The sequence below is a fragment of the Microchirus variegatus genome, assembly GCF_963457635.1.
Source record: "Microchirus variegatus genome assembly, chromosome: 1".
Taxonomy (NCBI): Eukaryota; Metazoa; Chordata; class Actinopteri; order Pleuronectiformes; family Soleidae; genus Microchirus; species Microchirus variegatus.
Window position 1 is genome coordinate 42756593 of NC_139802.1, and position 24839 is coordinate 42781431.

At 40.8% G+C, this 24839-nt stretch overlaps 1 protein-coding gene across 1 annotated transcript in view; it reads left to right on the top strand.

The window, feature by feature from the left end:
• The window catches only part of gfra2b (GDNF family receptor alpha 2b), a gene marked incomplete at both ends in the record, with an annotated part of 45910 nt that extends 23795 nt beyond the window's left edge, over window positions 1-22115 (top strand). The window contains 7 exons of the mRNA XM_083886086.1: window positions 5271-5470; window positions 5576-5763; window positions 13108-13217; window positions 13356-13496; window positions 14619-14803; window positions 19069-19116; window positions 21954-22115. Of these exons, the coding sequence (XP_083742212.1) occupies window positions 5271-5470; window positions 5576-5763; window positions 13108-13217; window positions 13356-13496; window positions 14619-14803; window positions 19069-19116; window positions 21954-22115 (1034 nt within the window). The remainder of the gene's footprint in view (window positions 1-5270; window positions 5471-5575; window positions 5764-13107; window positions 13218-13355; window positions 13497-14618; window positions 14804-19068; window positions 19117-21953) is intronic.
• Window positions 22116-24839: the final 2724 nt, after the last annotated feature.

The following is a 24839-nucleotide window of genomic DNA, read 5'->3' on the forward strand; positions in this document are numbered from 1 at the left end:
CAGTCTGACATTTTATAATGAGTGAGTTCACTGTGTGTGTGTGCGTGTGTGTGTGTGTGTGTGCGTGTGTGTGTGTGTGCAGATACAGTATGTCCTTGGAGAGGAAAATGAGACGCCACGTTAGCGTTAGCCATGAGCTCATCACTGATGTAATCTCTGCAAAAGTCGCGGTTTCTCTAAAAAAATAATTCGACTTCCAGCATTTCTTTCTTTCTTTCTTTTTTTTTAACTGGATTTGGAATCCAGTAATATCCCAGAAAATCCCCCCCCCCCCCCAAGAAAAAGGTCATTTGAGGGACCGCACAGGTGGATTCTCCTTAAGGCCGACATACAGTAGACCAGGCTTCATCGTTTGCTAGTAATGAGCTGGTTTTTCCTAAAGAGAGGGCGAAAAACACTGAGACCAAATCATCTGAGGAGACCAAAAACAAGGTCCACCTCCTTCCTCCTTCAGAGGATGCAGTCTACGCCGCTGATGGAGGACGATGGAGAGCGTACGCAGCCTGCTGGAGATTACTAGAAGATGGAGATGAGAGGACGAATCCAGGAGTTGAGGAGTTAAGATAGAATGGGAACGAAGGAGAACTTTGAACGATGAAGAACATCGAGCCGTGATGCAGAAGGATGAGAAGTTCTCACCGCGACGAAGACCTTCAAATGTACAGCCTGTCGTAAATTATAATCATTATTATTATCAGTGAAGAAGAAGAAGAGGAAGAAGAAGGCCAACAAAGAACGATGTGGAGGGCAACGTTGGAGATTACTGGAAGTAGAAGAAGAAGAAGTAGATGAGAAGAAGAATCGAGGGGGATCGAGGAGTTAGGATGAGGATAAAAGAACGCGAACGAAGGAGAACGTCGAAGAACTTTGAGCCGCGTCGAAGAACTCGATGATTGTGACGGAGAAGGATGAGAAGTTCTCACCGCGACGAAGACCTTCAAATGTACAGCCTGTCGTGAACTGAGGTTCTTGAGGGTCTTGGAGGTGAGGACGGTAGCATTGTATCGCTCGTACAACCTGCTGTGGATTAATGGAAGAAGAAGAAGATGGAGATGAATGGAGGAAGAATCCACGGGGATTGAGGATGAGGATGAAAGAGAACTTTGAGCCATGTTGAAGAACTTTGAACTGTGATGGAGAAGGATGAGACGTTCTCACTGTGTTATATAAATACAGTGATGAAGGCCAAAGAAAGTGGACAAAAGCTGCTTCCTGTGCATTGAGACACAGCTTCAAATGCTTCAAATACAGTTTGTGTAACAACAAGTCAATAATGTCTGCTCATTTCCCTCCACAATAATAATCCTATAATAAAGACAAAAGCACTTTGTTGTTTCAGTGCTTTGCTTGTTTGTTGATTTGTTTGTCGCCGCGAAACCAGGCGAGGTCTTTATTCTGTAAACAGACACACAGCTGCAGAGCGACGAGCCAAGTGTGTTTCCTGCCTCATTTCACTCAATCAATATGGCTGATGTGGCGACGAGAGCGCCGTCCTCCTCCGAGACCGAACGCTCCAGGTTTAACCATCCGAGCTCGCCGCGACGCACTCCGAGACGCTTCCCCCTCCGAGAGTCGTCTCCATGACCTGGAAGAGCGACGATCCCTGAGAGCGGCTCCGCGGTTTATTTTATGGGCTGATGAGACCACTTTTTTTTTTTTCCTTTTCCTCGTTGCCCCTGAACGCATCGTCAGCGCAGCGAGTGCACGACAAACCTCAGCGGTGCAGAGGAGCCCTTCATTTAAAATGTGTGGACACTGATCACTGCCCTACTTCACTGCTCGCTCTGCTGGGACTCGCTGTCAGAACATCATCTGTTCTTCTGTCAGCGAGGAAGACGTGAGGTTTTCCTACAGTCTCGTCTGAACAGTTACATGTGCACCGTCTCTCTCAGAACCTGCTCTCTCCTGACCTTGCCCTTTGGCAACTCCAACCTGGAACTCACTCCCTCTAGATATTCGCCAGAAACCTTTGAAAAACACTTGTTCCTGCAGGTTTTGGCCACCTGATTGTTTTCTAAAGGAACGTGTTGGGTGCACGATGACGGCGTATTCGCACACTGAACTTCCGCCACACTGATATGTGGAGTAGAAACACTGATCACCAAGAAGAAAAAACATTCCGACAACAGAAGAAGTAGTTACCAAGGCTAGTTATCTGAGCCTCCCAAACAAACTCTTCTTACCCCCAAAAACAAACTCTTCTGACCCCCTAAACAAACTCCTCAGAACCCCCCAAACAAAGTCTTCTGATCCCCCAAAAACAAACTCTTCTGACCCCAAAAACAAACTCTTCTGACCCCCTAAACAAACTCCTCAGAACCCCCCAAACAAAGTCTTCTGATCCCCCAAAAACAAACTCTTCTGACCCCCAAAAACAAACTCTTCTGACCCCAAAAACAAACTCTTCTGACCCCCTAAACAAACTCATCAGAATCCCCCAAACAAAGTCTTCTGATCCCCCAAACAAACTCTACTGACCCCCAAAAACAAACTCTTCAGAACCCCCAAACAAACTCTTCTGACACCCAAAACAAAGTCTTCTGACCCCCCCAAAAACAAAGTCTTCTGACCCACCAGTCTTCTTCTGACCCCCCCAAACAAACTCTTCTGACCCCCCAAACAAACTCTTCAGAACCCCCAAAAACAAACTCTTTTGACCCAAAAATCAAACTCTTCTGACCCCAAAAACAAACTCTTCTGACCTCCAAAAACAAACTATTCTGACCCCCCAAACAAACTATACTGACCTCACAAACAAACTATTCTGACCCCCCAAACAAACTATACTGACCTCACAAACAAACTCTTCTGACCCCCTAAACAAACTCTTCTGACCCCCAAAAACAATGTCTTCAGACCCCCTAAACAAAGTCTTCGGAACCTCCCAAACAAAGTCTTCTTACTCCCTAAACAAACTCCTTACCCCCAAAAACAAACTCTTCTGACCCCCAAAAACAAACTCTTCTGACCCCCAAAAACAAACTCTTCTTACCCCCTAAACAAACTCTCCTGACCCCCAAAAACAAACTCTTCAGACCCCAAAAAAATAAAGTCTTCTGGACCCCAAAAAGAAACTCTTCTGACCCCTAAAAACAAACTCTTCAGACCCCCCAAACAAACTTCTGACCCCCAAAACAAAGTCTTCTGAGCCCCCAAAAGCAAACTCTTCAGAAACCCCCAAAAACAAACTCTTCAGACCCCCCAAAAACAAACTCTTCTGACCCCTAAAAACAAACTCTTCAGACCCCCCAAACAAACTTCTGACCCCCAAAACAAAGTCTTCTGAGCCCCCAAAAGCAAACTCTTCAGAACCCCCCAAAAACAAACTCTTCTGACCCCCCAAAAACAAACTCTTCTGACCCCCCAAAAACAAACTCTTCTGACCCCCCAAAAACAAACTCTTCTGACCCCCCAAACAAAGTCTCCATACCCCCCAAAAACAAACTCTTCTAACCCCAAAAACCCCCAGGGTCCGCGATGTGTGAAGCAGTGGAGACAGCACTTCAATCTCGCCTCAACAAGACATTTAACCATCACAATGATTCCCAAGCTGTTAAATTAGGGTCAACATCCTGCATAGTGTATGACTGTGAGTGAGTGTGTGCTCACACTGTGTTAGCTTCCTGTTCACACACACACACACACACACACTGTCCATGTTTAATTATACATAACATCACAGATGGAGGTGGTGACAGCTCACAGCGGTGGACTCTCCGTCACCTCACCTCCGTCTCTCACATCAGTCCACTTCGCTGACCTGAGGTCAGGTGACTCTGACATCATCGCAGACAGCTTTAGCTCACCTGTGTGTTTTTATCAGACTTGTGAAAGTGAACATGTTGGGTCAGATCTCAGTGTGTTCACACTCTGCATGTGTCAGAAACAGCCAGAGACGTCGTTACCAGCAGGGAAACAAGGGGGAAAAAACTGGTTTTTCACCACTTAAAAGATTAACCTTTAAAATCCACAGTACGTCAGATTAAGTCGACGACATTTTGGGAACACGGTGACAACTTGATCTCGCTGTTAAACAGACTTTTCCTAAAGGGAAAGTGAAGTTTGTGTCAGATTCACCACAGTGACACAAACACAACAAATGAGGCAGCAGTAGACGCAGATCTGATCCTGTTTCCCTGTGAGCTTAAAACACTGATTTTCTCTATGGACTTTGGTGTGGGAGAGTGAGCGGTTCACAAAGTGGCACAAGCTCTTGTTTTTTTGTTGGAAAAGACAAAAATAAATCATCGGACGTATTCTTAGCATTTAGTCAACTCAGATTTTTGTGTTTTTTTGTAGTGCTGGGCACGTTAGCGGCGGTTAGCGGCGTCAACGTTAACGCACGTTACCGCATGACAACGAAGTTTCCAGGATAACTGACCGGAAAAAAGACGCGCATGACGCCATGTTTACGTGACTCCGGATCTATAAAGTAACGATAAACTTACGCAATGCACAGGTACGCTAGTTATTTGTAGCGTTGCTCTTTTCCTTTAATAAACAGACCTACCTCTGTAGGTGCGCTAATGACGCTAAACAAGTGAACGCAGCTAACGGAGCTAACTGGTAAACGGTGCCTGGACTCCGGTGTCGCGGCACGTAAACATGACATCACGTGTCTTTTTCCGATCGGTCGTCATGGAAACACGTAACGAGCATTTTAGTCAACTTACGTTCACATACATTTTTGTGTTTTTTATTGTAGTGCTGGGTGCATTTACGGCCGTTAACAGCGTCAACGTTAACATATGTTAGCGCATGAACACAAAGTTGCTGACCGGAAAAAGACACGCGTGACGCCATGTTTACGTGACTCTGTATTGTCAAAATGAGTCTCTAAAGTAACGCTAAACTTACGCAGTTACACAGGTACCCTGGTTATTTGTAGCGTTGCTCTTTTCCTTTAATAAACAGACCGCTCTGTGGGTGCGCTAACGGCGCTAAACGAGCTAACGGCGCTAACTGGTAAACGGTGCCTGGACTCCGGTGTCGCGGCACGTAAACATGACGTCACGCGCGTCTTTTTTCCGGTCGGTCGCATGGAAACGCGTTAGCGCGCGTTAATTTAGCGCCTAGCACGAGTTTTTTGTTGTGAAAATTGCTAAAATTGGGTTAAAATTGCGTAAAAAAAAACGTAACCATCTCTTTATAAACTACAGGAATTTAATGATTACATACGTTTTGTATGACACAATCACTTTCTCGTCTTTACTCGTTTTCCTGACCAGAAATCAATAATCTGATTTAATCTATTTGTTGTTTGTTTTCAGACTCGTCTTTGTCAAAGATGGGCCCCTGCTCGGAGGCGGGGAAACCCTGTAACCCCTGCCTGGACGCGGCGAAGGCGTGCAACCTCAACGAGACGTGCAAGCGCCTGCGGTCTGCCTACAACTCTATCTGCAGCAAGGCCACGCCCCCGCACTCCTCTCTGGCCAATCAGGAGCCCTGTAGCAGGAAAAGGTGTCAGAAGGTGGGTGTTTTTTTTTTTGCTCGTTTTTTCCCGCGTTGATGACGTTATTAATAATAATAATAATAATAATAATAATAATAATAATAAGCGTTTTTATGGTGTCAGGCGCTGCGTCAGTTTTTCGAGCGTGTTCCGTGGGAGCTGAGTTACCCGCTGCTGTTCTGCTCGTGTCCGGACCAGGCGTGTGCCGAGCGCCGCCGCCGCACCATCGTCCCGTCCTGCTCCCACCAGGAGAGGCACCGACCGCCCTGTCTGGACCTGCGACAGCTCTGCCGCTCTGACGCCCTCTGCAGGTGAGAGCGTTTTTTCCTCTTCCTCCTTCGTTCACGCGGTTTCCTCTTTGCGGAAGCCTCCGGGGAAGTTTCGGGCTGTGATTATAATGGAGCGAGACGAGGAGGTTAATCAGCAGGAAATCAGCCGCTCGAGTGTCTTAATTTCACGCGAGTCTCAACACTCGGGTTTCGAAATGACACGTTTGATTGATAATGACTGGATTAAAGGTTAGAGAAGTGGGTGACACACACACACACACACACACGCGCACTCCAGATTGCGAGCGGCCCATTGATTGATTGATTGGCTTTTCCCTGATAAATACTCGCTGAATACAGTGATTGAAGCAAGGAAAAAAGAGGAGGAGGATGATGTGAGGGATGAAGGTTAACCCTTCTGTAACTGTAACTCCTAGACTGTTTGTGATATCTAGAAAATTCAAAAACTATGGATTTATGGTAGCTTCTCAGGACTTCCTGTGGAACGAGCGTCCAATCATAGACGAGATTCACCAGTTTGTGACGTCATTCCTCAATGGTTATAATGGTCTGTTGTCGTCATGTCCTCCTTCACTACATCAGTGAACCTTCTCTGTGGTCGTCTGCTTTTCCTCCTGACCAGCAGCTCCATCATTAACATCCCTTGTCCAATATAACCACTGAATGAAGGGATTTCAGACCCCAAAGTTACAGAATAACACATTTTTTAACTTGGCATTGAAGGCAGCAGTGGATTAACGACTCCTGTGTGCTGTGATGTAAAATCCCTGATTTTCTCTATGGACTTTGGTGCGGGAGAGTGAGCAGATTACGCACTGAAGAAAAGTCTGTCTCACAGCATATTCTTAAAATGTCGTAGATTTGGGCTAACGTGGATTTTTCTTAGTCTTTTGTTTTTCCTTACTCTAGGTGCTAATCTGGATTAAACCTCGAGGTCTGTCTCACAGCATATTCTTAAAATGTCGTAGATTTAGGCTAACGTGGATTTTTATGCGGTGAGTCTTTTGTTTTTCCTTGTTCATGGTGCTAATCTGGATTAAATTTCAAGGTCTGTGTGACAGCATATTCTTAAAATGTCGTAGATTTAGGGTAACGTGGATTCTTATTAGATGAGTCTTTTGTTTTTCATTGTTCGTGGTGCTAATCTGGATTAAACCTCGAGGCTGCCTTGTTCAACAGGTTCTGGTCAGATTAGGAAAGCTTGATACGAGAGTTTGAGATTACAGGAACACTGGACAAATGACAGAATAGATTATTTTATTTAAGGCATATTGTTCTAGTGTGACTGGTGAACTGTTCGGGGTGTGACTCCGCCTATCGCTCTATGTGAACTGGGATTAGCCTCAGATACCTCACAAAGACACAAAGACACACACACACACACACACACACGGAGAAGGCATGAATCACGGCTGATTGGCTGTAAAAGGTGAAGTCGCCTCGCTCTCCTTGTTTCAGCCATTATCCTCAGAGTGAATGTGGTATAATCACAGGGACGCCGCTCGTCCTCCGGGTCTCGGCGTCCTCGCAGGACGTCTCTCGTCCCCCGCTGTGGACGGTGTGTGTGTGTGTGTGTGTGTGTGTGCTGTGATTGACAGGACGTGTAATTAAATATGGTCTTTGCCACGAGGGACGCATGAGAAACCCACAGAGAGAGGAAGAGAAACTATTAGCAGTTCACATACGAGCGACGCCCGCGGTTCATTTAATGTTATTAAAGACGAGGAAAAGGGGGTCACGGGTGCAGGTCAAAGGTCACGTCACGTTAGCAGTGAAGATAAAGATGCTAGTTGCGTCTCGTTTATCTACGCTGCGTAGACCGCTTAGAGGTGATTCCCAAAGATGTGCTCGCGCAGGTTTTTCTTTAGGTTTTCCCGACCCTTTAAATGTGTGAATGTTTTAAATAACGCGCATAAAATTAAGTTTTTAATTAATTTGTCAAACATCTCTTGGAAGTTGTTCGTTTAACACTTCAAAATGATACGAGGTGTTAAAGAAATTATAGGAATTATGCACAAATGTAGTCTCACAACAGTTTGCCCTCTATGTAAATGATGTAGAATGTTTCAGAAACGCTGTTCCCCAATATTGTGGGATTTCCCTGTTGTGTTCATGCTGTTGCCTAGCAACAGAGCTGCAGCCGGATGTGACACTTAATGATACATGATTTGTCGTATTTGTCACGTGTGTACAATCACTAAAATACTGATATTTTAAAGTGTTTTCTTCAGAAGTTTCATCGTCGGCGTTCAGAAAACTAATAATGGGTTAGTTTGGGCCAAAGTTTTTAAATTGGAAAAGCAATTTGGAACAAAACAATTGGTAAATTTCAAAAGAAGCAATTTTAGAAATTTGAAAAGTCTATTTTTACAACAAAATTCAGAGTTGAGTGTTCAGAGTGTTTAAGTCACGATACGATTTTATCACGATATTTAAGTCACGATACAATATTATCACGATGTCAGTCATGTTGCGATATTATCACGATATTTAAGTCACGATACGATATTATCACGATGTTTGTCATGATACGATATGATCACGATGTTAGTCATGTTGCGATATTATCCCAATGTTTGTCATGATATGATATTATTACGATATTTAAGTCATGATATGATATTTTCGCAATATTTAAGTCATGAAACTATATTATTACGATATTTTAGTCATGATACAATATTATCACGATGTTTGTCATGTTGAGATATCATCACGTTTGTCATACTATGATATTATCACGATATTTAAGTCATGATACAATTGTATCATGATGTTTGTCACAATACGATATTATCACAATATTCAAGTCATGATACAATTTTATAACAATGTTTGTCATGATACGACATTATTACGATATTTAAGTCATGAGATGATATTATTGCGATATTTAAGTCATGAAACGATATTATTCGGATATTTAAGTCATGATATGATTTTATTACGATATTTTAGTCATGAAACGATATTATCACGATGTTTGTCACGATACGATATTATCACGATGTTTGTCAGGATACGATATTATCACGATGTTTGTCAGGATACGATATTATCACGATGTTTGTCAGGATACGATATTATCACGACGTTTGTCAGGATACGATATTATCACGATGTTTGTCAGGATACGATATTATCACAATGTTTGTCAGGATACGATATTATCACGATGTTTGCCATGATACGATATTATCACAATGTTTGTCAGGATACAATATTATCACGATGTTTGTCAGGATACGATATTATCACGATGTTTGCCATGATACGATATTATCACGATGTTTGTCAGGATACGATATTATCACAACATCATGATATCTTGATCTCCATGGATTTAAAGAGCCCAGTGAACTCTTTAAATCGGCTCTGACGTCGTTCAGTTAAGTTTGTCCTGCCATCATGGCGGCGGCGGCGGCGTAAACAAACCGAGTCACATCACGTCCGGACCTCTCTATACATCCTTTTGTGACACTTTTAAAGCTCGTCTGTCAGCTTTAAAACACACAGCCGGGTGATTTGTGCGCAATGACCCCTTTGAGACCTTCACCAGGTGGGGCGTCGCACGACTTCCTGCCGTCTGATGAACTCTTTGGCGCTTCTTTATGACCCCTCCCCCCCCCCCCCCCCCCCGCCGTCAAACGGCGTCTCCCCGCTCTAACGACAGTGGTATGTATGCAAACACACGCGCCGGCGCGTCCAGGCGCGGCGAGCTAAACTGCTTTTTCAAAAAAGCGGCGGCGGTGTCGGCGGGCGGCGGCTGAGCGGCGTTTTTAAGACGAGGAAGCCAATCTAGCGCCTGCGTCGCTCCATTACACGGTCAGTGAGGTGAGGTGGTGCCGTGATGGAAATAGCTGCCTCCATTCTGTAGGTCACAGAGGACGACGGGGTGCGTGTGTGTGTGTGTGTGTGTGTGTGTGTGCGCGCATGTTTTCCCGCCTCATCTCATTTCCTGCGAGCTCGTCTGAATGACTCTGGCTGGTTTACAGAAAAGTGAAGTCGTATAACCAGAGGCGTGACTGAGGGCAGCGAGAGCGGCGACTGATCAGCAGCGCTAATATGTAAATATGCAAATGAGCAGTCCCACTAAGGGACTGTTAATTAAAGAGGAGATGGAGACGCACACACACACATAAACACAAACACACACACACACACCCACACACACACACACACACACACACACACACAGAGAGAGGTGGTTAAACTAACAGAACAATGACACGATCAATCAAACGCACGCCGCCGTTTACAGCAAACACAAACTTCCTGTGTTGTTTACTCGACATCATTACATCTGAACCCTGGAGACAAATCATCAACAGATGTCGCCGATGATGAGCGGAGACACAGAGACAGAGACAGAGACAGAGATCTGGAGCAGGATTCTGGTTTTAACTGATAATCTTTGTGCATTTGAACGCCACAAGGCTTCACATCTGGAATTTACTCGGAGTGGGAATCGCCAGATACGCTACGATACGATATTATCACGACGTTTGTCATGATACGATATTATCGCGATATTTAAGTCAGGATACGATATTATCACAATGATTGTCATGACAAGATATTATCATGATATTTAAGTTACGTTATGATATGATCACGATATTTAAGTCATGGTACAATATTATCACGATATTTAAGTCATGTTATGATATCACGATAATTAAATCATGTTATGATATCACGATAATTAAGTCACGATACAATATCACGATATTTAAGTCATGATACGATATGATGATATTTAAGTCACGGTACAATATTATCACAATATTTAAGTCACAATACCATATTATCGCGATATTTAAGTCACAATACCATATTATCACGATATATTGTCACGATATTTAAGCCAGGATATTTAAGCCAGGATACGATCGTATCCTGGCTTAAATATCGTGACAACATATCGTGATAATATCATATCGTGACTTAATTATTGCACAATACGATATTGTCACGATATTTCAGTCACAATACGATATTGTCACGATATTTCAGTCACAATACGATATTATCATGATATTTCCGTCACAATACGATATTGTCACGATATTTCAGTCACAATAGGATATTATCATGATATTTCAGTCACAATGCGATATCACGATATTGAAGTCACGATACAATATTATCACAATGTTTGTCACGATACGCTATCATCAGTGTATTTGCAAAATCACATATTGCGATTTACTCACACGCAAAAAAAGATCTGTTAAAATCGATAAATATCGCCTTTTCCCCTCCACGCCTAGAATTTACCAACAAGTTGCACTTTCCCTTTAAAGGAGGCGACCGAAATATGACACTGTGACAACTGTGACTGAAGTGAGGCTGAGCTGTAAAAAAACATGACATGATGTGACAACATGTGACAGTTTAAATATAACCTGACATCGCAGAGAAAGAAAGGAATTCATGGCACTGTACGTGAAACATGTTCAAAACATAAACACTGTGCTGACAGTGTGGAGCTACACGATAAATGCTCTGTATTTATGGAGCACTTTTCTGGAATTCTTCTTCAACAACACTCAACGCTGCTTTACACCATTCACTCACACGTGTGTGTGTGTGTGTGTGTGTGTGTGTGTGTGTGTGTCTGCGTTTAGTCACTGTGGATTATGATCTTTTGTTTCGACACATAATCCGACTTCATTGTCAGATTGTTCAAGATGATTCCTAACACACACACACACACACACACACACACACACACACACACACACACACACACACACACACACACACACACACACACACACACACACACACACACACACACAGACTCTGACCTTTGTGTGAAAGTCAAATGCTGTCAAATTATATCATCTGTGCAGTTGACAGATGAGAAACACACACACACACACACACACACACACACACACTTTCTTTCACAGCAGCCTTAGTGAGGACATTTCCTATCTCATAACACATTCCCAAATCTTAACTGTCACTAATAAATGCTGAACCCTAACCCTAATCTAACCTAATCTAGACCTAAAACCAGGTCATAAGTCCCTTAAAATAGTGAGGAGCAGACAAAATGTCTTCACAAGGTCATAATGTAGATGGGTTTTGATCAGAATTTGTACTCATAGCCTAGTACACACACACACACACATACTGAAAAACATCCCAAAATTGCCAAAAAACAGCTTGTTGCCACTTAATAAAAGGATTTTCTTTATAAAATTAGCATCAGATTAAGTTTGTGATATCTTTAAAACAGGTTCACTGCTTTATCTCACTATAAGTTACGATGCGATATTATCCCGATGTTTAAGTCACGATACGATATTATCACGATGATTAAGTCACTATACGATATTATCACGCTACGATATTATCATGATGATTAGCTCACGATACGATATTATCACGATGATTAGGTCACGATACGATATCATGATGTTTAAGTCACGATACGATATTATCACGATGATTAAGTCACGATACGATATTATCACGATGTTTAAGTCACGATACGATATTATCACGATGATTAAGTCACGATACGATATTATCACAATGATTAAGTCATGATACGATATTATCACGATGATTAAGTCATGATGCGATATTATCACGATGTTTAAGTCACGATACGATATTATCACGATGATTAAGTCATGATGCGATATTATCACAATGATTAAGTCATGATACGATATTATCCCTATGATTAAGTCACAATACGATATTATCACAATGTTTAAGTCACAATACGATATTATCACAATGTTTAAGTCACAATACGATATTACGATGTTCAAGTCACGATACGATATTATCACGATGTTTAAGTCATGATACAATATTATCACAATGATTAAGTCACGATACGATATTATCACGATGATTAGGTCAGGATTCAATATTATCACGATGTTTAAGTCACTCTACAATATCATCACAATGTTTAAGTCACTCTACAATATCATCACGATGATTAAGTCATGATACGATATTATAATGATATTGCGATATGATATTATCAAAATGTTGTGAAGCATCCCAAAACTGCTAAAACAGCTTGTTGCCACTTAATAAAACGCATTTCCAACAGTAAGTTGGTGTTTCTATGTGAGGCAGCCGCTCACTCTCACACACCAAAGTCCATAGAGAAAATCAGTGATTTTAGCTAGCAGAGGTATTTGGTAAGTGTCACTGTGTCACTGAGGTGAATATAAACAATGGATTTCAGTCACTGATGACACAAAACAAATCATTTCAGTCAGTCACTGAGTCTGTTCATAGCAGCAGGGGGCGCTCACAGTCACGTGTCAAAAACAGCCCTCAAACCATGCCTTTAACTGCTGCTTAAATCTGTGTTTTTCCCTGCAGGTCTCGACTCGCTGACTTCCACATGAACTGCCAGGTGACGCCTCACACCGTCACCAGCTGCCCTCACGACAATTACCACGGCTGCCTCATGTCCTACGTTGGCCTCATCGGTCAGTTTCATCGTCATATTCAAACCGTCATATAATAAATATTCATACGGCCACTCATGTAATTCTATTATATATTCAAAAAGAATTACCTTGTTTTTTTTCCCCCTCGTCTAACCTCCGTCGCCGTCTTCCCTTCAGGCTCCGACGTGACGCCGAACTACAGCGACAGCAGCCCGTCCAACATCAGCATCGGCCTGTGGTGCACCTGCAGAGGAACAGGCAGCCGTGAGACCGAGTGTGACGCCTTCCACCGCGACTTCACACACAACACATGCCTCAGTGAGTCGCCGCAGAATAAACAAGTGGGCAAAAAAACGACAAAAATGACACTTCAGTCTTAGATACACAGTTATAAACCACTCTAAAAAACAGCTAACACCAATTCAAATAGGCTAAATTAAATGATTAGCTACCATTAGCTAACAACATTAGTCAAAATTTGCTGTAGTAGTATAATTAGCTAACATTTGTAAACACTGATTCGTGTTTAGCTAACAATCGTCTGTAATTAGTAAACTTAAGTCTACATTAGCTGATATAAGTTAACCTTAGTCAACATTATAAAGCACTAAGTAAAATCATTAGTAAGCATTAGTTCACTTTAGCTAACATTTCTCAATATTAGCTAACACCAGTAGCAGTAACAGTAGCTTATATTAGTTAACTTTAGTCAACATTAGAAGGCATTACATAACATTGTTAGTCAGCAAGAGCTAACGTTAGTAGCTAACATTTCTCGATATTAGCTAACATCAATTAACTGTAGCTGTAGTTATACTAAAGTAACTGTAGTTAACTTGAGTATCCAGTAGCTTAACTTAAGTCAATATTAGAAAGCATTACGTAACATCATTAGTCAGCATGTGCTAAAGTTAGTGACATTAGTGAACATTGGTTCATTTTAGGTAACATTTCTCGATATTAGCTAACATCAGTTAACTGTAGCTAACTTTAGTATCCAGTAGCTAATACTATTTAACGTTAGTCAATGTTAGTCAACATTATTAGTCAACATTATTAGTCAGCATGAGCTAAAGTTAGTGACATTAGTCAACATTAGATCACTTTAGCTAGCATTTCTCGATATAAGCTAACCTCAGCTAACAGTAACTAACTTTAGTACGTAATAGCTAAGATTAGTTAACTAGATAACATGATGTAACATCATTAGTTAACTTGAGCTAAAGTTAGAGACATTAGTCAAGCCAACACCAGTTAACATTTGTTAACTTTAATCCACATATTATGTAACCTTAGCTAACGTTAGATAACATCAGACAAAACAAACTGAAGTTAGTCATTTTAGCTGATATTTGTCAACATTAAGGATCGACAATCATGGACATTAGGAAGCGTTGGTTAACGCTAGCTAACATTTGTTAACCGCTTCCTCTCTCAAAGAAAACGCCATCCAGTCGTTTGGCTACGGCGCAGAAGGCGGGACTTTCCACGTGACCGAGCCGCCGCCCACATTCTTCCCGCCCGCTAAGCCGCCAATCATCTCCAAACCTGCGCCCTCTCTGCACGGAGACGCGCTCAAACCCATGGACAGCGCGTGCGTGTTTTCCACGTGTGCTAACCTACAGGTGAGGCGTCTTTTTCACCTGTGATATAACTCTAGTACAGATACTCTTCACTCTTCTTCACCTTCACACACACATTATCATCATCATCATCATCTTCGTCTTCCTGCTGCATCGTGGGAAAGTGCAAACCCATCTATTATGCACAGAGTAAAGGCCAAAATGAACTGTTATCTATTATGCACCAGGGTCAGAGCATCAATTATAGACAACTGTCATAATGTGACTGATGTGATTTTTACTGAACTACTTAATTTTTGAATGCAGGATAATAATTTAAAAAAAGGTGATGCTCACAATATGGAGACAAATAACTTTTTTTAATTTTAGTTAATGATGTTTTTTTTTTTTGTAATTACATGTGTGAACTAAAAAAAAACTAAAAAAACATATATATATAATAATAATTAATACAAAGGAAGAAAAACAACACAATTAATCAAATCGGATCTGTCACTTCCTGCACCTCCAGCTGTCAGATCTTAACGACTCTTTTATCGCTAATTTACAGGTGTTTTTAAAGAGCGTGAATGACATTTAAAAAAATAAAAATATCACAGTTTCAACCAAAAAAAAATATTTTAAAAAATATATTGGATTTTTGTTATTCAGTACATGTGATATTATTATTTCCGTCACGTTTTAAATCTACTACACGGTAAATTCTTTTTCATCAACGATAATAATAATAATAACAATAATTTTAATAAAGTTGGATATTTGGATTTATTTTATGGCTTTACTCCAGTTTCTGACTTTCATGAGTCTGTTGCACGTGAAAAAAAAGGTAATATTTGTCTCTGTGATGCTACAGGTGATTGAAAAATGCAATTTAATTACAGAAATAATGTAAATACAGCAGTAAAATTAATCAGGGTGATGCACAAAAGGTCATATTTTCATTGCATGTGCAGTAGATTAATTAACTATTAACTATAATCGAGTTTCTCAGGTTTTTCAGCTTCTTAATGTGAATATTTTCTGGTTTCTTTGCTGCGTATAAGAAAGAAAACATAAAAACTCAATTACTTTTGGTTTGTGGACAAAAACAAGACATTTAAAGGTGCATTATGTAATAAATCTAAATCAACTGGCCATAAAATCCTCCTAATATGTCACAGAGACTCAGGAATAATGTTCATATAACAAACTGAACTCACCAACAACAACAGTACAGACAAAATATTTGCGTTAAAGAAAATATTTTGCAGACTGCAAATCATGTTTATGTTTTGAACGCATGTTTTGGCATGTGGCGCCACCTACCGCCGTCTACCAATCACTGCAGTCAGTAGAGTCTCAGCTGCCGAGCAACCACGGGTTGCCAGTTACGTCAGAAAACGAAACCTTAACCGTATTTTGAATTTGAGTGTAGTAACCGTTTTTTGCCACATTCTTAAACATGGCGCCTTTAAGGACGGTTTCCAGGTTTTGGTAAACACTGGTCAACATTTTATTGACATTTTATTGACATTTTATGGACCAAACCAATGTGTTATCATTGGTGCTAATCCCTGGACAGGTCACCAGTCCATCACAGGGACACTTTTAGAGACAAACAACCGTCCACTCTTTCACCTTGGTCATTTTAGAGCGTTCCAATTGACCGAATCCCCTAATCTGCATGTTTCTGGACTGGAGAACCTGGAGAACATCTAGTTGCAGCCTTAAGTATCATCGTATGATCACTTCCTGTGAGATTCTAGGAAAAAAAAAAAAAAAATCTCGGAGCATAACTGGAGATAAATGGAGGCAATCTGACCACAGAGAGAAGACGATGCTACTGTTTAATTAAGAAGCACCAGCGCCACCGCTGGGTTGACGGGGCAACTGCGCTTTGTTAGCACTTTGGTAAATACGTGAAATGTAAATATGAATGTGACAAAGATAAGGACGGATAGGAAAACGGGAAAACCACACACACACACACACATGAACACATCATTTCAGGAAGCGGGGCCTGCAGAGGCGGTCCGGTGTCAGGAGGTTAGCGCGGCAACATACGGATATGCTAATGAGTCGTCATCGCCATAACAACGCCGTGGATTTGGAGGGAAAACGCAACAATTCCCCCCCCCCCCCCCCACACACAGAAAAAAGACTTTTCTTCTTCTTCTTCTTCTTCTGCTTCAAGGAAGCGATAACATCCGATTGGCTCTCCCCACCTCGGCCAATGGGAGGAGATATGCTAATGAGGCCGGCGCTGTGAGATCTCAACGACACGACACTCACTCACTCATATTCATATTCATGCGCTCGTCGCGTCACGTGACGATCGCGATCACACGGGGGCTCACGTTCGGACCAAATTGAATTATTTACTCTCTTTTACCCACAAACACACACGTACGCATGCATACTCTGCATACCATAATACCCATGAGTCTTAGCTGCTGCTGCTGCTGCTGCAGTGATGAGGAGGAGGAGGAGGAGGAGAAGGTAGACTCTGGTTTCATCACTAAACACTTTTCCGCAGTTTATTGGAAATGAAAATGAAGCCATGAACCTGTGAGTGAGTGAGTGAGTGAGTGAGTGAGTGAGTGGAGAATATGTCAGATTATGAGACGTTGAGACATGAGGGAAGTTCACGTCCAGACGTTCTCCTCAGAGAAACTGACATTTACATGACATTTACATGTCGTATTCAAGACTTATGGTCTTTTCATAACATAAGCAATATATATATTATATTCTGGGTCCTTCCTGAGGCCAACCAGGAAATGAGACTATATTAAATAGCCACTAGGGGGCAACTCAGCTGGAAGTAGGGTTGAAACAATTAATCAATTATCAGCTTTCAAAACGATGTGGTTTTTTTTCTTCTAATAATTAAAACAAGTTAACTTCTTAAATGTGAATATTGGGGATGGAACGATACCACCTTTTTAGTGTATGATACAGATACCGATATTAGTCCGATAATGTCATTTTAGACCTTTTATGAACGTATGAATCTGTCTAACAACACATTTGTGATGAGTCATGTCAAAGACATAACTGTGTAACAGATATTGTTCTCTTCTATAGGAAGGAAAATCAGCCTAAACATGACTCAGCTAAATCTTTATTTACATATTTAAAGTCTGTGCAACATATAGGATTTTTCGAGAGAGAGAAACTGACATTTTCATGTCATATTCAAGAATTATGGTCTTTTCATAACATAAGAAATATATATATATATTATATTTTGGGTCCTTTCTGAGGCCAACCAGGAAATGAGACTATATTAAATAGCCACTAGAGGGCAACTCGGCTGACTTCAAACTCCATTTTACTGGAAGTAGGGTTGAAACAAGGTTGGGAAAAAAGGTTGGAATTCTGAGATTTAAGTCAGGATTCTGAAAAAAAAAGTCTGAATTCTGAGATTAAAGTCAGGATTCTGTTAAAAAAAAGTCTGAATTCTGAGATTTAAGTCAGAATTCTGAAAAAAAATTCTGAGATTAAAGTCAGGATTCTGAAAAAAAAAGTCTGAATTCTGAGATTTAAGTCAGGATTCTGGAAAAAAAAAGTCTGAATTCTGAGATTAAAGTCAGGATTCTGTAAAAAGTCAGGATTCTGTAAAAAGTCTGAATTCTAAGATTAAAGTCAGAATTCTGAGATTAAAGTCAGGATACTGAAAAAAGTCTGAATTCTGATATTAAAGGCAGGATTCTGAGATTAAAGTCAAAATTCTGATATATGAATAACAGAAATGTAGCCGTTCATAAACAAAAAATACAACACAAGAAAAATAACTGTTAGTTGCAGCTCTGATGCACTGAGGACAAACACTTGGACTTTGTAAAGAGACAAAAGTCAGAGAAACAGAACAGTAACTAGTTTAACTAGTTAAGTTATGACATATTGAATGTGGGTTAAACTCTGTGATTTACCTACTGTTTATGTGGACGACACTCATCTATACATGAGTCAGTCAAAAAGGGTTAATACTCATATATATATATATATATGTTTTATCATGACTCTCTTTTCTCTGAGACTTTAAGAAACCTTTGTTATTATTGACTTGTTTACGTTTGAACTCCCACGTGAAGTCGATGAAAAAAAATCATTCTATTATCGTTTATATTTTTTAAATTAGAGGAGCAGATGGTTCTAAACTGGTTTGAGTGTCAGTTATTATCACCGTCACTGACACGACAATAAAGAAAAGAACACTCTGACGCTCTAAAGTCCTCTTTCATTAAAAAACGTTAACGAGCGCAGAGTGGGGCGGGGCTCAGCGGCGGCGGCGGCGAAGCTAACAATGAGCTGTTGTTTTACAGGACGGAGGGCAGAAGTGCGTCCCCTCTGATGAGTACGAGTGTGAGGAGGTGAGCGGCTCTGATTACACCTCACTGTGTTCGCTCTCATTACAGCGACAACGGCTTCAGGAATAATTGCACCCACTGATAAACGAGGTGGAGGTGAATCTTTTCATGACGGATGAACAGGTGGTGATCGGCAGCAGAATATTAATGACAGATTAAAGCAGATAAATACGACACAGGCTCTACACTTTGATTCAAAACACAGATGGGAAACACATGTGGCCTCAGCACCATCTTTAGTTACAATCAAAACATTATACTCAGTGTGTTTGTTATAAAAGTGATTTAAGACGTTTGTTTGCAGGAAAAAGTCTGAGATTAAAATCAGAATTCTAAGAAAAAAAGTTGGAATTCTGAGAAAAAAGTCAGGATTCTGAAAAAAAAAAAAAGGTCTGAATTCAGAGATTAAAGTCAGGATTCTGAGACTAAAGTCAGGATTCTGGGGGAAAAAAAAAGGTCTGAATTCAGAGATTAAAGTCAGGATTCTTAGAAAAAAGTCAGGATTCTGAAAATAAAAAAAAAGGTCTGAATTCAGAGATTAAAGTCAGGATTCTTAGACTAAAATCAGGATTCTGGGGGGAAAAAAGTCTGAATTCAGAGACTAAATTCAGGATTCTGGAAAAAAAAGAGAGGTCTGAATTAAGAGATTAAAGTCAGGATTCTGAGATTAAAGTCAGGATTCTAAAAAAAAAAGGTCTGAATTCAGAGATTAAAGTCAGGATTCTGAGAAAAAAGTCAGGATTCTGAAAAAAAAAAAAGTTCTGAATTCAGAGATTAAAGTCAGGATTCTTAGATTAAAGATTAAAGTCAGAATTATGGGGGGGGGGTCTGAATTCTGAGATTAAAGTCAGAATTCTGAGGGAAAAAAGGTTGGAATTCTGAGATTAAAGTCAGGATTCTGAAAAAGTCTGAATTCTGAGATTAAAGTCAGGATTCTGCGATTAAAGTCAGGATTCTGCGATTAAAGTCAAAATTCTGATTTGAAAAAGTCGGAATTCTGAGATTAAAATCAGAATTACGAGAAAAAAAAAGTTGTAATTCTGAGAAAAAAGTCTGAATAACAGAAATGTAGCCGTTCATAAACAAAAAATATCAACAAAAGAGCAGGAAATGACACATGTGACATCATCACTGCAGGTTACATTTAGCCAAAAAAAAAGGTGCCGTGACTCGATGCATCTGAATAAAACACAGTTTGTATCAGGGTTTTATCTTCATTTTCTGTATCTGACCTTGTTTTCTGTGCCTTTGTGACTCGTTTCTCTTCATCGAGAGCTTATAATTAGTTCTGTATTCTCTGTATCTGAGGTACTTAGTTATCATAAAACCTTCAGTCGAGTCTTCTGCAAAGTCATTATTGCCCGTGCAAAGGCAATAAAGCCTTGTGCTCTTCTACATCTTTTTATATAACGTACATTACGTAAAAACTAGATGTAAAGTGCGTAGTGAATTAAATGGTGCATTCATCACTTATTGATGCTTCATATGAGAAGCAGTGAAACAGACTTAAAGGGACAGTTAAGGGTTCCTGCTCCAAGAACCAGCCTGAGAAAATAATTGACGGTGCAGACAGATGTGCAGAATATCATCATCAAGGTCGTCGTGTCCTTGGCTCGTGTCGGCGCTCGAAACATGGGCGCCGTCCAAAAACTGTTGGACGACGAAGCTAGTTTGTCGCCCTGATATTTAGAAAACTCTTTTTTTCAGTTCACTTTTAGCCTTTTACAACTTTGTAAAGCGCTCACTCTTCTGCACCAAACCCCATAGAGAAAATCAGCGATTTTACGTCACAGCTCACAGGACGTGTTGATCCACTGCTGCCTCCGTTGCTAAGTTCTAATGTGTTATTATATGACACAGGTGTGTGAAAGCAGCAGCAGCCGACCCAGCAGCTCATCTGCATCCACGTCGGCTAAAAACACCCATTTTCTCTATGGACTTTGGTGTGGGCCAGGAAATGGATTACAAATGGACCTAAAACTGAGTTTGTTAGTAGTCAGCTAATAAATACGCACATAACAATATATAACACGTGACCTCACCACGAAATATCTCTAGTTACAATGAAAACATTATACTCAATGGATTTGTTATAAAAGTAATTTAAGACGTTTGTTTGCAGAAAAAAGTTTGAGATTAAAGGCAGAATTCTTTAAGTCAGAATTCTTAGGGGAAAAAGTTGGAATTCTGAGATTAAAGTCAGAATTCTGAGGAAAAAAGTTGAAATTCTGAGGAAAAAAGTCAGGATTTGAAAAAAGAAAAGAAGTCTGAATTCAGAGATTAAAGTCAGGATTCTGAGATTAAAGTCAGGATTCTGGAAAAAAAAAAGTCTGAATTCTGAGATTAAAGTCAGAATTCTTAGATCAAAGTCAGAATTCGGGGGGGGGGGGGAAAGGTAGGAATACTGAAATTAAAGTCAGGATTCTGAAAAAAGTCTGAATTCTGAGGAAAAAAGTCAGGATTCTGGAAAAAAAAATCTGAGATTAAAGTCAGAATTCTGGGGGAAAAAAGTCTGAATTCTGAGATTAAAGTCAGGATTCTGAAAAAAGTCTGAATTCTGATATTAAAGTCAGGATTCTGCGATTTAAGTCAGAATTCGGAGATTAAAGTCAGGATTCTGCGATTTAAGTCAGAATTCGGAGATTAAAGTCAGGATTCTGAAAAAAGTCTGAATTCTGATATTAAAGTCAGGATTCTGCGATTTAAGTCATAATTCTGATTTTAAAAAGTCCGTGAATTCGTGTTTGTGTTGGTTCTTTTTTGGATTGTGGACATATTTGTGTAGAAGTATTTCAGTGGCTAACTTTCTCTCCTCTCATGATGTTCCCTCCTGTGTTCAGGCTCTGTTGGTCCAGGGATCATTAGACTCTGCAGGACCCAAGAGCAGCAGCAGCAGCCTCAGCCTCAGCCTCAGCCAATCAGCTCCGCTCCTCCTCCTCCTCCACATCTCTGTGACTGTGTGCGTGTCCGTCCTGCCAATGTTTCTGCTCTACGTCTCATAAATGTGAACTCATGCACACACACACACATACACACACACACATATATACACACACCTAAATGGCACACGACGCGGTGGGAAAATGTCACCCCGAGAGACGTCCAAACATCAACAAACGGCCTTTTCGAAAACGGAGACGGAGGAGGGACGCGTTCTGGACGACGTTCAGATTAACCGCCGCTCTCACACACACATACACACACACACACACACACACACACACACACGGATAAGAAAGGAAGACGCTGGACTGTGGGACAGAAAGACGGACACTGATGAATAAGGACAGCAGGGACAGACACTTGGCGAGTCCTGGTTCACAGTTACTTCATTCCCAGGCTTTGTGGAAGGTGTGTGTGTGTGTGTGTGTGTGTGTGTCGGACTCGCTGCCTCCAGCTTTGTTGGATCTGAGACAGCTGGGCTGAAAAGCACATGGACAGCACAACACACACACACACCGACACAAACACACAACAGTGTGAGAGAAGAGCGAGAGCGAGGACGGGATTTCCAAACCCGGAGGATGGGACAGTGTTTGTCAGCTCAATTTATCACTCCTCTACACCTCTGCTGTGGCCACAAATCTATACTGCATACATACAAAAGCACAAACACACACGCACACATATGTACACACACACACACACACACACACACACACACACACACACACACACACACACACACACTGCAATCCTCCCCTTAGACCTCGTTAGCGGGAAAACAGGGTCCCCCATCAGGACACAAGCGCTCGTGCTTCACACCACTATGTTTCTGCGAGTGTTTAACTCGACTCTGTTCTTCACTCTGTACAAACTTCATTTAATGTGGAAAAATGAAAAAAAGTCTCAGTGGAAGAGATTTCACATTCTGTCAGTGTATAGTTGTGCGTGTGTGAGCGTGTGTGTGAGCGTGTGTGTGTAAGGATTTGAATCCTCGACCATTATTGTGAAAGTGTTATCACTGACATTTACAGTTTCTCCCCTGATTAAACCCTGAAAACTTGTCTCTACTTCTCATTATTATCATATTTTTACTCTTTTCTTACATAAGACAAAACCACAGTGCTGATTAACGGCTTGTTAAGACTCGGCTGTCTTAGCTTGTCAAGCTAATAAAGTGTTTCTAACAATAGACAAACCATGGTCCTGATCAGCAGCTCAGACTTAGCCGACATAGCATGTTACGCTAACAAAGTGTTTCTATCATTAGATAAACCTTAGTACTGATAACCAGCACTGACTTTGCTAACTTAGCTTATGTGTCGCTAACATTAGATGAACCTTGGTCCTGATCAGCAGCTCAGACTTAGCCGACATAGCATGTTATGCTAATAAAGTGTGTCTAACAATAGACAAACCATGGTCCTGATCAGCAGCTCAGACTATGCCGACATAGCATGTTACGCTAACAAAGTGTTTCTAACATTAGATAAACCTTAGTACTGATAACCAGCACTGACTTTGCTAACTTAGCTTATGTGTCGCTAACATTAGATGAACCTTGGTCCTGATCAGCGGCTCAGACTTAGCCGACATAGCATGTTATGCTAATAAAGTGTGTCTAACAATAGACAAACCATGGTCCTGATCAGCAGCTCAGACTATGCCGACATAGCATGTTAAGCTAACAAAGTGTTTCTAACATTAGATAAACCTTAGTACTGATAACCAGCACTGACTTTGCTAACTTAGCTTATGTGTCGCTAACATTAGATGAACCTTGGTCCTGATCAGCAGCTCAGACTTAGCCGACATAGCATGTTATGCTAATAAAGTGTGTCTAACAATAGACAAACCATGGTCCTGATCAGCAGCTCAGACTATGCCGACATAGCATGTTACGCTAACAAAGTGTTTCTAACATTAGATAAACCTTAGTACTGATAACCAGCACTGACTTTGCTAACTTAGCTTATGTGTCGCTAACATTAGATGAACCTTGGTCCTGATCAGCGGCTCAGACTTAGCCGACATAGCATGTTATGCTAATAAAGTGTGTCTAACAATAGACAAACCATGGTCCTGATCAGCAGCTCAGACTATGCCGACATAGCATGTTAAGCTAACAAAGTGTTTCTAACATTAGATAAACCTTAGTACTGATAACCAGCACTGACTTTGCTAACTTAGCTTATGTGTCGCTAACATTAGATGAACCTTGGTCCTGACCAGCAGCTCAGACTTAGCTAACTTGGCCTGTTCAACTAATAAATAAACTGTTTCTAACATTAGATAAACCTTGGTCCTGACCAGCAGCAAAGACTTTGCTAACTTAGCTTGTTCAGCTAATAAAGTATTTCTGCCATGACTTTAACCTTAACACCGATCACCACCTCAGACTTAGCTAACTTAGCCTGTTAAGCTAATAAAGTGTTTCTAACAGTAGATAAACCTTTGGTCCTGGTCAGCAGCAAAGACTTTGCTAACTTAGCTTGTTCAGCTAATAAAGTATTTAAGACATGAGTTTAACCTTAGCACTGATCACCACCTCAGACTGAATCTTCGACCATTATTGTGAAAGTGTTATCACTGACATTTACAGTTTCTCCCCTGATTAAACCCTGAAAACTTGTCTCCACAGTGCTGATTAACAGCTTGTTAAAACCTGGCTGTCTTAGCTTGTTAAGCTAATAAAGTGTTTCTAACAATAGATAAACCTGGGTCCTGATCACCAACTATTATTCAACTCGAAAAAGCTAACAATGCATCGCTAACATTAGATA